This window comes from Aethalodelphis obliquidens, unplaced genomic scaffold (genome assembly GCF_003676395.1).
Source record: "Aethalodelphis obliquidens isolate GAN/ISIS:26980383/991018 unplaced genomic scaffold, ASM367639v1 scaffold79, whole genome shotgun sequence".
Classification (NCBI taxonomy): domain Eukaryota; kingdom Metazoa; phylum Chordata; class Mammalia; order Artiodactyla; family Delphinidae; genus Aethalodelphis; species Aethalodelphis obliquidens.
The window spans coordinates 7707892-7718412 of NW_020838023.1; the positions used below are offsets into that span (position 1 = coordinate 7707892).

At 42.2% G+C, this 10521-nt stretch overlaps 1 protein-coding gene across 4 annotated transcripts in view; it reads left to right on the forward strand.

Annotated features, from left to right (window-relative positions):
• The window catches only part of COL14A1 (collagen type XIV alpha 1 chain), a 257518-nt gene extending 248552 nt beyond the window's left edge, over nucleotides 1-8966 (forward strand). For 3 of the 4 annotated variants that reach the window (XM_027092562.1, XM_027092564.1, XM_027092563.1), the window contains exons 46-48: nucleotides 4588-4665; nucleotides 6320-6475; nucleotides 8106-8966. In XM_027092562.1, the coding sequence (XP_026948363.1) occupies nucleotides 4588-4665; nucleotides 6320-6475; nucleotides 8106-8185 (314 nt within the window). In that variant the 3' untranslated portion in view covers nucleotides 8186-8966. Of the gene's footprint in view, nucleotides 1-4587; nucleotides 4666-6319; nucleotides 6476-7282 lie in introns of all 4 variants that reach the window. The other variant, XM_027092565.1, reaches the window with a different exon arrangement.
• Nucleotides 8967-10521: the final 1555 nt, after the last annotated feature.

The window sequence follows — 10521 nt, forward strand, 5'->3', positions numbered from 1 at the left end:
GAATAAATAATAGAAAAGATTTTATTCTATTCTAAATATTTTTGGTAACTCCACAGAAAACTAAGGATATTTTAATCTTAGCTAAATCATATTTTTAGTAAGTTAGATCTTCATTTATGTCATCTATGCTCAATTTTTTAAAAAATTTTATTTATTTATTTTTGGCTGCGTTGGGTCTTCGTTGCTGCGTGCGGGCTTTCTCTAGTTGCAGCGACCAGGGGCTACTCTTCGTTGTGGTGCGTGGGCTTCTCGTTGCAGTGGCTTCTCTTGTTGTGAACACGGGTTCTGGGCACACGGGCTTCAGTAGTTGTAGCGCATGGGCTCAGCAGTTGTGGCTCGCGGGCTCTAGAGCGCAGGCTCAGTAGTTGTGGAGCACGGGCTTAGTTGCTCCACAGCATGTGGGATCTTCCTGGACCAGGGCTCAAACCTGTGTCCCCTGCATTGGCAGGTGTACTCTCAGCCACTGCGCCGCCTGGGAAGTCCCTATGCTCATTTTTTTAAAAATGACAGAAACTTAAATTTAATTGGAGTCCATGATAGTCATCTCTAAATAACGCTAGTAGTTAATATTGCCACATAAGGAGCTTGTCAGAAAAAAACAGTTTTCACAAAAGCCAGACATGTGAAAGTAAAAGCAGAGTTCCAGCCTAAGGAATTTTTTTTTTGATCCTTCAAAGGTCATGCTTGCTTTTTAACAGTCAGCTGCGTTTTGGTGTAGACCATCAGTCATTCAGTTAGCCTTCCAGTATTTACTGGACACCTACTATGTGTGAGATTGTGCTTGGATCTGACACCAGAGCAATAAATAAGGCATGGTCCCTGCAGTCATCAGGCTCATGGTGCCGGGCGAGGTGAACATGAGAACAAGCAGTGCAACGGGATAAGTGCCAAAGGAGGCACAGGTAATACGGAAGCAAATTATTCATTCATTCATTCATTTGTTCATTCAGTAAATATTTGTGGGTTAGGTACTATGTGGAAGGCACCATGGAAATGTAGGGGATATAGCCATGATTGAGATAGATAATCCTTGAATTTGTTGTGCTTCTGCCTGTTGTGGTTGTAAAGAAGCTTTGAGTTGAGTCTTTAAGAATGAGGAGTATTTACGGAGACACCCAAGGTGGAAAGGGTATTTCAGGAGGGAATATCCTGTGAACTCAGGAGTTCCCATGTCTTTGCTCTGGTGACCCCATCTCAGCACCAAATGGCCCCACCTTGGACCCTCACAAAAGAGATGTATGAGGGAGCCCTTATTATGGGCGATGACTGCATTTTGTCTGTAAAGAATGACTATGCCCAGACTTTATTGTCATTTCATGGACAGTCACAGGCTGACATTTTAGAACATTTGATTTCCTTTCTTTTAATCACAGCCTACAAGGCTTATCAAAAGTATATCCAGTTCTATTCTTAGAGATCTGAGGCCTCTAAGCTTAGCTTTCAATTTCAGTCCTCATCTTAGGTACTTAAATAGTGGTTGTTTGGTTTTTTTTTTAACTCTATGTATGTATGTATGTATGTATGTATTTATTGTTGGCTGCGTTGGGTCTTCGTTGCTGTGCGGGCTTTCTCTAGTTGGAGCAAGCGGGGGCTACTCTTTGTTGCGGTGCGCAGGCTTCTCATTGTAGTGGCTTCTCTTGTTGTAGAGCACGGGCTCTAGGCTTGCGGGCTTCAGTAGTTGTGGCACACGGGCTCAGTAGTTGTGGCTCACAGGCTCTGGAGCACAGGCTCAGTAGTTGTGGCGCACGGGCTTAGTTGCTCTGTGGCATGTGGGATCTTCCCGGACCAGGGCTCGAACCCATGTCCCCTGCATTGGCAGGCGGATTCTCAACCACTGGGCCACCAGGGAAGTCCCTTAAATGGTGTTTTTTAACATGTTTTTTTCATTCCAAAAGAAAGATTTATCGGTTGTCATGGACCTGAGTATTCCTTCAGTCTGAGAAACACAAGTGAAGACATAGACAAATATTGATATATTAGCCTACATGTAGTTGGAACATTTCATAACTTCAAGGATAAGGAAATCTAAAATTCTCTGTTAATATATAACTACATCCTTAAAAGCTTTCTTTTTTTTCTTTTTTTCTTTTAAGGCATCTTGAGGGGCTGGACTATTCTTTTGAGGACCTTCCTCTCTTACTTTGACTTGTATTGCAGATAATAACAAATGCCACTTGCTTTTCTCTACATAATTAGAAAATTAAAGCAACCAGACGTTCTACTCCCCAGTCTTCCCCACCTTTTGCATTCTTTGTGAATAAGCAAAGGATAGGTCAGGAAACTCTTATCAGGGGCTTATTCCCAAGGATACTGTCCTGGATGTTGTCTTCAGCCTATGTCTTCCACTTGTGGGGAATCCCCGAGAAGCCATGTCCTTACCATTAATCCTTAGGTACTGTAAGGTCACGGGAGGCCTCTGAATCACCGTGCATTTAATCATGCAGCCTGCTGTTAGTCATTTTCTTGTGTTCTAATTCTTTAAAAATCAGTGGTTCCCTGTGGGGAAAGCAACTCCAACTCTCACAGAAGAAGAGGCTATTTCTGCTAAATTTCCAGATGCACGTTAGGGCACAATTGTTCGCAAGTGAGGGAGCATCTACCTCCTATTAAAAATAGTACTCACAGGACTTCTCTGGTGGCACAGTGGTTAAGAATCTGCCTGCCAATGCAGGGGACACAGGTTTGAGCCCTGGTTTGGGAAGATCCCACATGCTGCGGAGCAACGAAGCCCAGGCACCACAACTACTGAGCCCACGTGCCACAACTACTGAAGCCCACACGCCTAGAGCCTGTGCTCCGCAACAAGAGAAGCCACTGCAATGAGAATCCCACGCACCCCAACGAAGCGTAGCCTCTGCTCGCCGCAACTAGAGAAAGCCCGCATGCAGCAACGAAGACCCAACACAGCCAAAAATAAAACAAAAAAATAAAAAGCAAAAAAACAGAAGTACTCACTCCAGTTATTACCCAGTTAGCTAAACCAGTAGCTATTTGGGTAACGCCCAGTAGACGTACTCGTGGTGATTTGCTGTCTGAACAACTCGGTTTAGCAATTGAGCATTAGATGTTGGCTTGTCTATGTGATTTTTAAACTCAGATATGATTGTAGTTTTACTTCTGAGAAATAACTCTCTTCCTGTCAGTTCCTAGGAGAAGAGTGAGTCTCAGAACAGGAGGTCAGAGGCTTGGTGGTCAGTGCCCTGCCCTCTTCCTGCAGTACTGGTCTTTCCTGAGTTCAGAAAACACCACCAAGGCCACGTGCAATAGGCATGGATATTAGGGAAGCATTGAGGTGGATCGAGCAGCCCTGAGGACCGCTAACAAGGAAGAAGGGCTTTTTTAAAGGTGACAGGTATACCACCTTGACCCCAAGAGGTGGTCAACAAGGAACACAGCAGGCATCAAAACGTCAAACGAAAGGACCATCAGTATATGTGCAGTGTAGAAAAACACTGCTATTCCCAGAGCAAATACTACATCAATACCTTTCTTTCTGGAAGTTACAAACCAAGATGTTAAAAGTGATTCTTTTCTAGGACTGGAGTCCTTGCTTTTTGTATCTTCTAATTTGCCTACAGTGAACATGCCTTGCACTTAGAAGGGAAAAAAAAGCTATTTGTAACTATAAACACTTTAGATCACTTGCATGCCTGCTGCCTATCAAATTATTTTCCTTTATTTATGTTCCCTCCTAGGCTTTGCCAGTTCACACATAATTTCTTTGTAATTATGAAGAGATGTATATCTGCATTCTATTATTTCGAAGTATTATTGTACATGAAAAACAGATACTAGAGACTTTCTGTGATGCGAGCCAGGGTAACCCAGACCCCAGTCTGATTCTTCTCTCTGTCTGACGAAGCGGGCCTCAATATAGCATGCTGTCACCTGTTCAGCAGTCTTGTGATAGGACCCATTTGGACGATGAGGTGTCAGAGCCTGTATTTCTCTGTTTTTCTGCCTGTAAAAATCTATAGTTTGTTAACACCAGCGTAAATTATTTGGAATAAGAAGTTTGTTCAGTGGAAAAGAAACATGAATAGGTTTAGATTTTTATGGGGCTGAATCAGCCAAATCAAACACAGGCCGTCCTGAAGCTTCCAAGTTTTTAATGGAAACTCACGCTCTTTAGAACTTTGCTGCCTAATTATAATTCATGCCTTTTGCAGATACATTACAGGGTGGACCAAAAGGAAAATGTTAGATATGTCCACTTGTGATTTCTATTGTGTTACTCGTGGGGTGCCAACTGCATGCGTCCAATGGCCTGGTGCGTGCAAAGACACAGGCCAGATCCCTGCAGGCTGAGCCACTTCAGTGGGAGGGAGAACGATAAACTTGCAGTATTACAAATACAGAAGACAACTCAGATACAGAGCCAGCCTTCTGTATGTGGTTGTGCAGAAGTCACCAGTGTCAGGATTCAATTTAAAAGTCCCATGACAACCGTAACCCTAAATCAACCCTCATCATTGCCTTCATCAGCGATATCCTTTCGAAACCCAGAAAAACAGAACCACCCAGATGTCATTTTAAGGAGAACTTTCTTTTCTTTCTTTCTTTCTTTTTTCTTCTTTTTTTGAATAGGTTTAACTGGTGTGAAGGGAGATAAAGGAAATCCAGGCATTGGAACTCAAGGTCCAAGAGGCCCCCCTGGGCCAGCAGGTAACTGTTCCTACCTAACAGGAAACTGTAAGGTGGAAATCCTAAATCTCTATATTCACTTGACATTGCAGGTGAGGCAAATGGCCATATTACATCCTTGTGTCCAACTGGAATGGCTATATTTCTCGTTCCTTTCATTGGAAGGCTAGTTTGTTAGTAACGAACCTCCCAATACACAAACCCCCAAAGACACAGCATATTCTGGGATCTTATTGGTTGCGTGAGTTAGGCTGGGCTAGGCTATGCTGTAGTAACAAATCAATCCCCAGTGCTTAGTGGATTGATACTTACCCAAAGTTTGATGTGGGTACGGTAACTTTCCCCCCATTTTGGAACAAAAGGCCTTGGGAGAAAGATAAAGGAGGCACATCAGCTTCCTGAATGCAGGATGAAAAATGTCATTTCCAGTCATATTTCACTGGCTGAAACTAGCCGTATGGCCCCAGCCGACCTGTAAGGGAGTCTCAAAATCTAGGGGAACGCATGGATATTGGATGAACACTCGTAGTTTCTGCCACCATGGTCACCTTACTGAATGAGTTTTGTGTATTCTACTATGTGCTTTTAGAATGGCTTCCAGATGATCATACTCTGTTATTAAAGTTATAAGGTTACAATCCAACTGTATATTTACAATCCCCGTCTTAGCCATATTGAATCAAATGACTTACCGATTTTTCTTTCCAACCTAATGATGATTTTGGAAAATACCTTCTGTAGGAGAGATTCCTAATGCAATGGATTCACCTTGAGTATAAATACTCCTGTTATTAGAGATTCTATGAGGAACTGATCTAGCTCATGCCTTACACAGAATGAGTGGTTGGTGAATGTTGATTGAATGAAACGGAATGCATCTGAGAGTCACAACGCTTTTCAAATATAAGGTGATACGTGTTCCTAATTTTCATTGTGGTTCTAGTTGAAGAGTTTCATTTCTAGTTGAAAAAGGCCTTCTAAGCACTGTTGGAATCCAGGCCTAAAGCAAAACAAAGCAAACGCATAAACCAGAAAAATTCCAGACTGACATACTTCTTAAATTCACAAAAATTTTAATCCCCGTCTCACTTTCACTCAGTGTAAGTTCTCAATTGATTCAAGCTAGCCTAAAGAAATTTTGGATTCGTATATTGGGTCCAATTTCAGAATTCTCATTTTTCTCCTCCAGTATAATTTCTTTCAAATTTAGACTAATTTATTCCAATTATCTGGGGCCATAAACCAGGATAAGTTATAAGGTTGAGATCGAGTGTGTTCATGTGTGTGTGCGTGTGTGTGCATGGCCATACATTGAATTCATAAGGAACCTGCATTGGGAAACAGAAGCTACGTAAAGAAAACAAGGTTGACAGTGGTATGCTCCTTTCCCTTTCATATCCAGGAGGTGATTAAAAAAAAGACTACATTTTGCTTTCTGGTTTCCTGAGCTGATTGAAAGTATTGACCTCCAGGAGAACATGTGATTGCAGTATGATCCTCTGTCCAGGAAATCCAGTTCAGGAATAGAACTCAATGAGTAGAGAGAGGCAGATCATCCCAGTTGTTAAGATGTGTAATATGGCTTCTTGTAAGAGTTAGTTTACTTCTTGGTAGTCTGAAAACTCACCCTGCGATAATAAAAGACCAACTGTTTTCATTGGTGGGTACTTCGTAGGACCTTCTGGGGAAAGTCGGCCAGGAAGCCCTGGACCCCCTGGCTCTCCTGGACCAAGGGGTCCACCAGGTCACTTGGGGGTGCCTGGACCACAAGGTCCTTCTGGCCAGCCTGGATACTGCGACCCCTCTTCATGTTCTGCCTACAGCGTAGGAGGTAAGTGTCAGCCCTTGTGGGCTTTGAGCAATGTCTTGCTATGCTTAGTATCATAATGGTGAGGGTGCTATAAAAGCAGACCTATTATGCACAGGAAGCAGAGCTTGAATTGCTCACAACCTTTTAAATTATCCAGAGGCATCTTCTGTAAAGTACAAATTAATATAGAGGTTACCCCTGAGGAGGAAATTTAAAATAATACCACATTTAAGTCTTCCTTGCTTCCAAATGGCGATCCACACAGATTTGGCCTCTGACCTCATATCTGATCATTGAGGGACATGTTTGAACATTCTTTGGGGCCTCTCATTCTGTGTTATTTCTGTGGTGTGGCCATGAAGTCCTCTAAAGTTTTACTCTTGTTTTGGGGAAACCTCAAACTTAGAACTTTCCCCGTAATTAGGAGGGCCCTGGAGATACTGTTGGGTGACATCCTGCCCACCGCATGCATTTTAGGTCACCAAGGATTATTTTAAGAAACAAAAGTGGCCATGCTGTCCTTGCCTCTTCCTAACCACTAGACTGAGATTCTGAAAAGATTATGCTTCCTGAAAACATCTGTGGTCTGCATGCTGGAGGGTTGTGTAATGGGACATTTTCTAACATAGTCACACTTGGAAGCATCAAGAGAGAGGTTCAAAGACTGCTTTGGGGCAATGAGCTTATTAGCCAATGAATTTAAATTTTCTGCTTTAGAAGAAATTTAACCTTATTTGCCAGAGGGACTGGTCAAAGTTTTGCTGATGTGTTTTTCTCTGTTCATCTCTTCCCTCCCCGTTCTCTCAAATATCCCTGTCCCTTATTAAGATCTGATCCCTTACAATGATTACCAGCACTGATGTGGAACTCCTCCACTGATTACGTTGGCCTGGGCAATTGGCTGCAGATACAGAACTGTCCTGTTGACCACCACCACCCATCCCCTGCCCCTAACAATGGGCACTCTGTTTCCCTGCCTCACCTGCTTCCCTACCTGCCCACTGTCACATTTCTTGCCCTCCCTGCTCCAAGCACATACAATGATAAGACTGGAACTTAACCAAATCACATGTGTCGGTTGTTATAGAAACTGACTGCTGCATATCAGCCTGAGCGTAGGTATAAGATTGTCTACCAAGAATTATCCCAAGCTTCCCTAGGTGAAGGCCCAGGAATAGTTACTTAAATGTGTCTTCTCCTCTTTCCTGTAGCCACACAAATTGCTGGGCACCTTTCTCCCTGACCACCCTACTATCCATTCTTCCTCTGATCACCTCCCCTCCCTACTGCCCCCTGGTGTTGGACTTCTAACATGAGATGGGTTTTTAAAATTTATTTTTCTTTCATCATTCTGCTGAGATTTCAGGGTTTCTTTTGTAAATAAAACATGTAATATTTAAGCAGTTGGCTGTGATTCTAGTTTCCTAACAATTTCTGCGGTATATCTGTACCTTCCTTCTTTCGCTAACCATCTGAAACCTCCTGGCAAAGGTGCAAGCACTGTGGTGGATAAAGGTAGCTACTACTTTCTACCCGAGCAGGATATCTCTGTACTTTAGAGACTATGTCTCTATGGACCCATATAAGGGGAGGATATCAATTTATGGTTCCTGGGTTCTATCACGTCCCCACCCCCACTCTTCCTCTCTAGTTCCCCATCCTGATGAGCCAGAGTTCACCCCTGTCCAAGATGAGCTGGAAGCCATGGAGCTGTGGGGCTCTGGGATCTGATAGTCTCAGGAGAACTTGGAGGACCAACCGCAAAAGCTCCTAAGGCAACTTATTCAAGAAGAATGTCATTATGTGGTTTGTATGCTGCCTTTGGGAGGGGACTCATTTCACCAGCCTACATCTCCTCCTTGGATATTGTTAATAATATTGTTATATTAACAAAAAGTATGTTTAAAACAATTCCCCTAATCCATGACACCATAGGATTGATTTCTCTTTGTTGTTTTAATGGCATGCTCAAAGAAAAATTGGCCAAGAAGTTTGAACTCTGGAATCTTTTCTGTGGTAGATGATCTCAAGTCCTAAAATGCAACAAGACAGATATGACTGTCTTTGAGGAAAATGGGGTCCCAGCAGAACAGGAATTCAAAGGGACTCGAAGATTATGCTGTTTATCCTTATCCCCTCTAGGAATGACCTTGCTGAAAAGAAAGGAGGGACATGATTGGAGAAACTACCTCTTGCTAAATTGATCTGTCCAACTCTGAGATCACTTGGTAACTAGCTCCACTGGTATCCAAGAATATGTGTTAGAATATAACCTTTCCGAATTTGGTGATTGTAAAAATAGATTTAGTTTTTTCAGTGGCTTTTGACATGTAAAATAATGACTTCCCACTGATTCTGATGGAAAAAGATCCAATTTTGTTGAATAATTTATCCAGCAGTATGTTCCAGAGCTTGCGCTCCTTAACCACATGGATTACTTTGTACATGCAGATATATTTTTGCAAACCTATTTCCATTCTTTTTTTAAGCAAATAAAAATTTTAAACAATGTATGTGGATTGTTTTTATTTTATTCCATTTCTATATGTCACCTTAAACTTTTGTAGTTGGCTTAGGTTTAACCAGAAAAATGACAGCTGCCTACCTTTAGACACTCATTCAAACATTCATTCATTCATTCATTCATTCTGAGTGTGGTAGGATACTTAACAGGAAAAGGCAGCTGACTTGAGCCTAACAGACTGACAGAATTCTATTATTCCTATATAACCTACCAGACAGACTTGACTGTGAAAATGTAAGACTGATGCTAAGTAAATGTTTGCCTAAAGAACTTATCTTTCAGTTTTAAGAAAAACTCTAGAAGACAAAGAAGAAATGAGGTTGAATCTAATAGATTCTAATTTCTAAACTATAATTTGTCTTTTGCTCATAAAGGAAAACACTAGGTGTTTGAAAAAGATTTGGGTTCTATTAATTGTTTGTTGAAAATAGAAATGAAAGAGAACCATAAACTGAACGTATATTCCTTTTCCTCTGTAACATCTCCGTGATAACAGGTAATTGTCAGAAGTAGGGATGGGGTCATTTATCACCAGAAGCTGGAGTCTTCCTGGATCAGGAAGGTCTCTTGAGATTCTTTGGGTCCCCTCACCACACAGATTGGTTTAAGACCTTCCCATCCAAAGTATTCAAACAAAAGGGTCTATGTGTGCCTTTGGGGATCCAGGTAAACATAAATATATTTTTTGCTGCCTTTGCAAGAAATGAAAGAAGACAGTGAGCAGATAACCAACAGTGGTTCCCTTGTAGTTATGGCGCATGCTTCCACATGTAGAAAGCAGGACTAATGAGGAGGAAAGCTTGCACAAGATTGAATGGCACAGAATCACCTGAGAGAACTCTTTAAATGACTGGGGTGTGTCACTAGTCATAGCATTCCCGTGTATCTCAGATTTCTTGGTCTTCAACAAGTGAGTAGAGAGGATATTCTGTATACGTTAGTGTTTGGCCCTTGGAAATGCAAAGACTTCTTATGTCACTCAGAAGACCTTCAAAGTTTGATATAAATGGCGAAGTATAAACACTAGAGGTTCTAGTCCATTCGTATCATTCTTTTTTTAAAATAAATTTATTTATTTTTGGCTGCGTTGGGTCTTCATTGCTGCGCACTGACTTTCTTTAGTTGCGGCGAGCGGGGGGCTATCTTTGTTGTGGTGCGCGGGCTTCTCATTGTGGTGGCTTCTCTTGTTGTGGAGCACGGGCTCTACGCGCATGGGATTCAGTTGCTGTGGCACACGGGCTCAGTAGTTGTGGCTCACGGGCTCTAGAGTGCAGGCTCAGTAGTTGTGGCTCATGGGCTTAATTGCTCTGTGGCATGTGGGATCTTCCCGGACCAGGGATGGAACCCGTGTCCCCTGCATTGGCAGGCGGATTCTTAACCACTGCAACACCAGTGAAGTCCCCATATCATTCTTGAGTTGTGCAAATACACTTGGCTTTGATTTTACTTGGTGATCTAAATTTGTTTATTTAAGCTGTGGGAACACTTCATTAGTTTGGAATTTGTCATCACTTGGACCCAGTTCATGAGATTTTTATTGAGT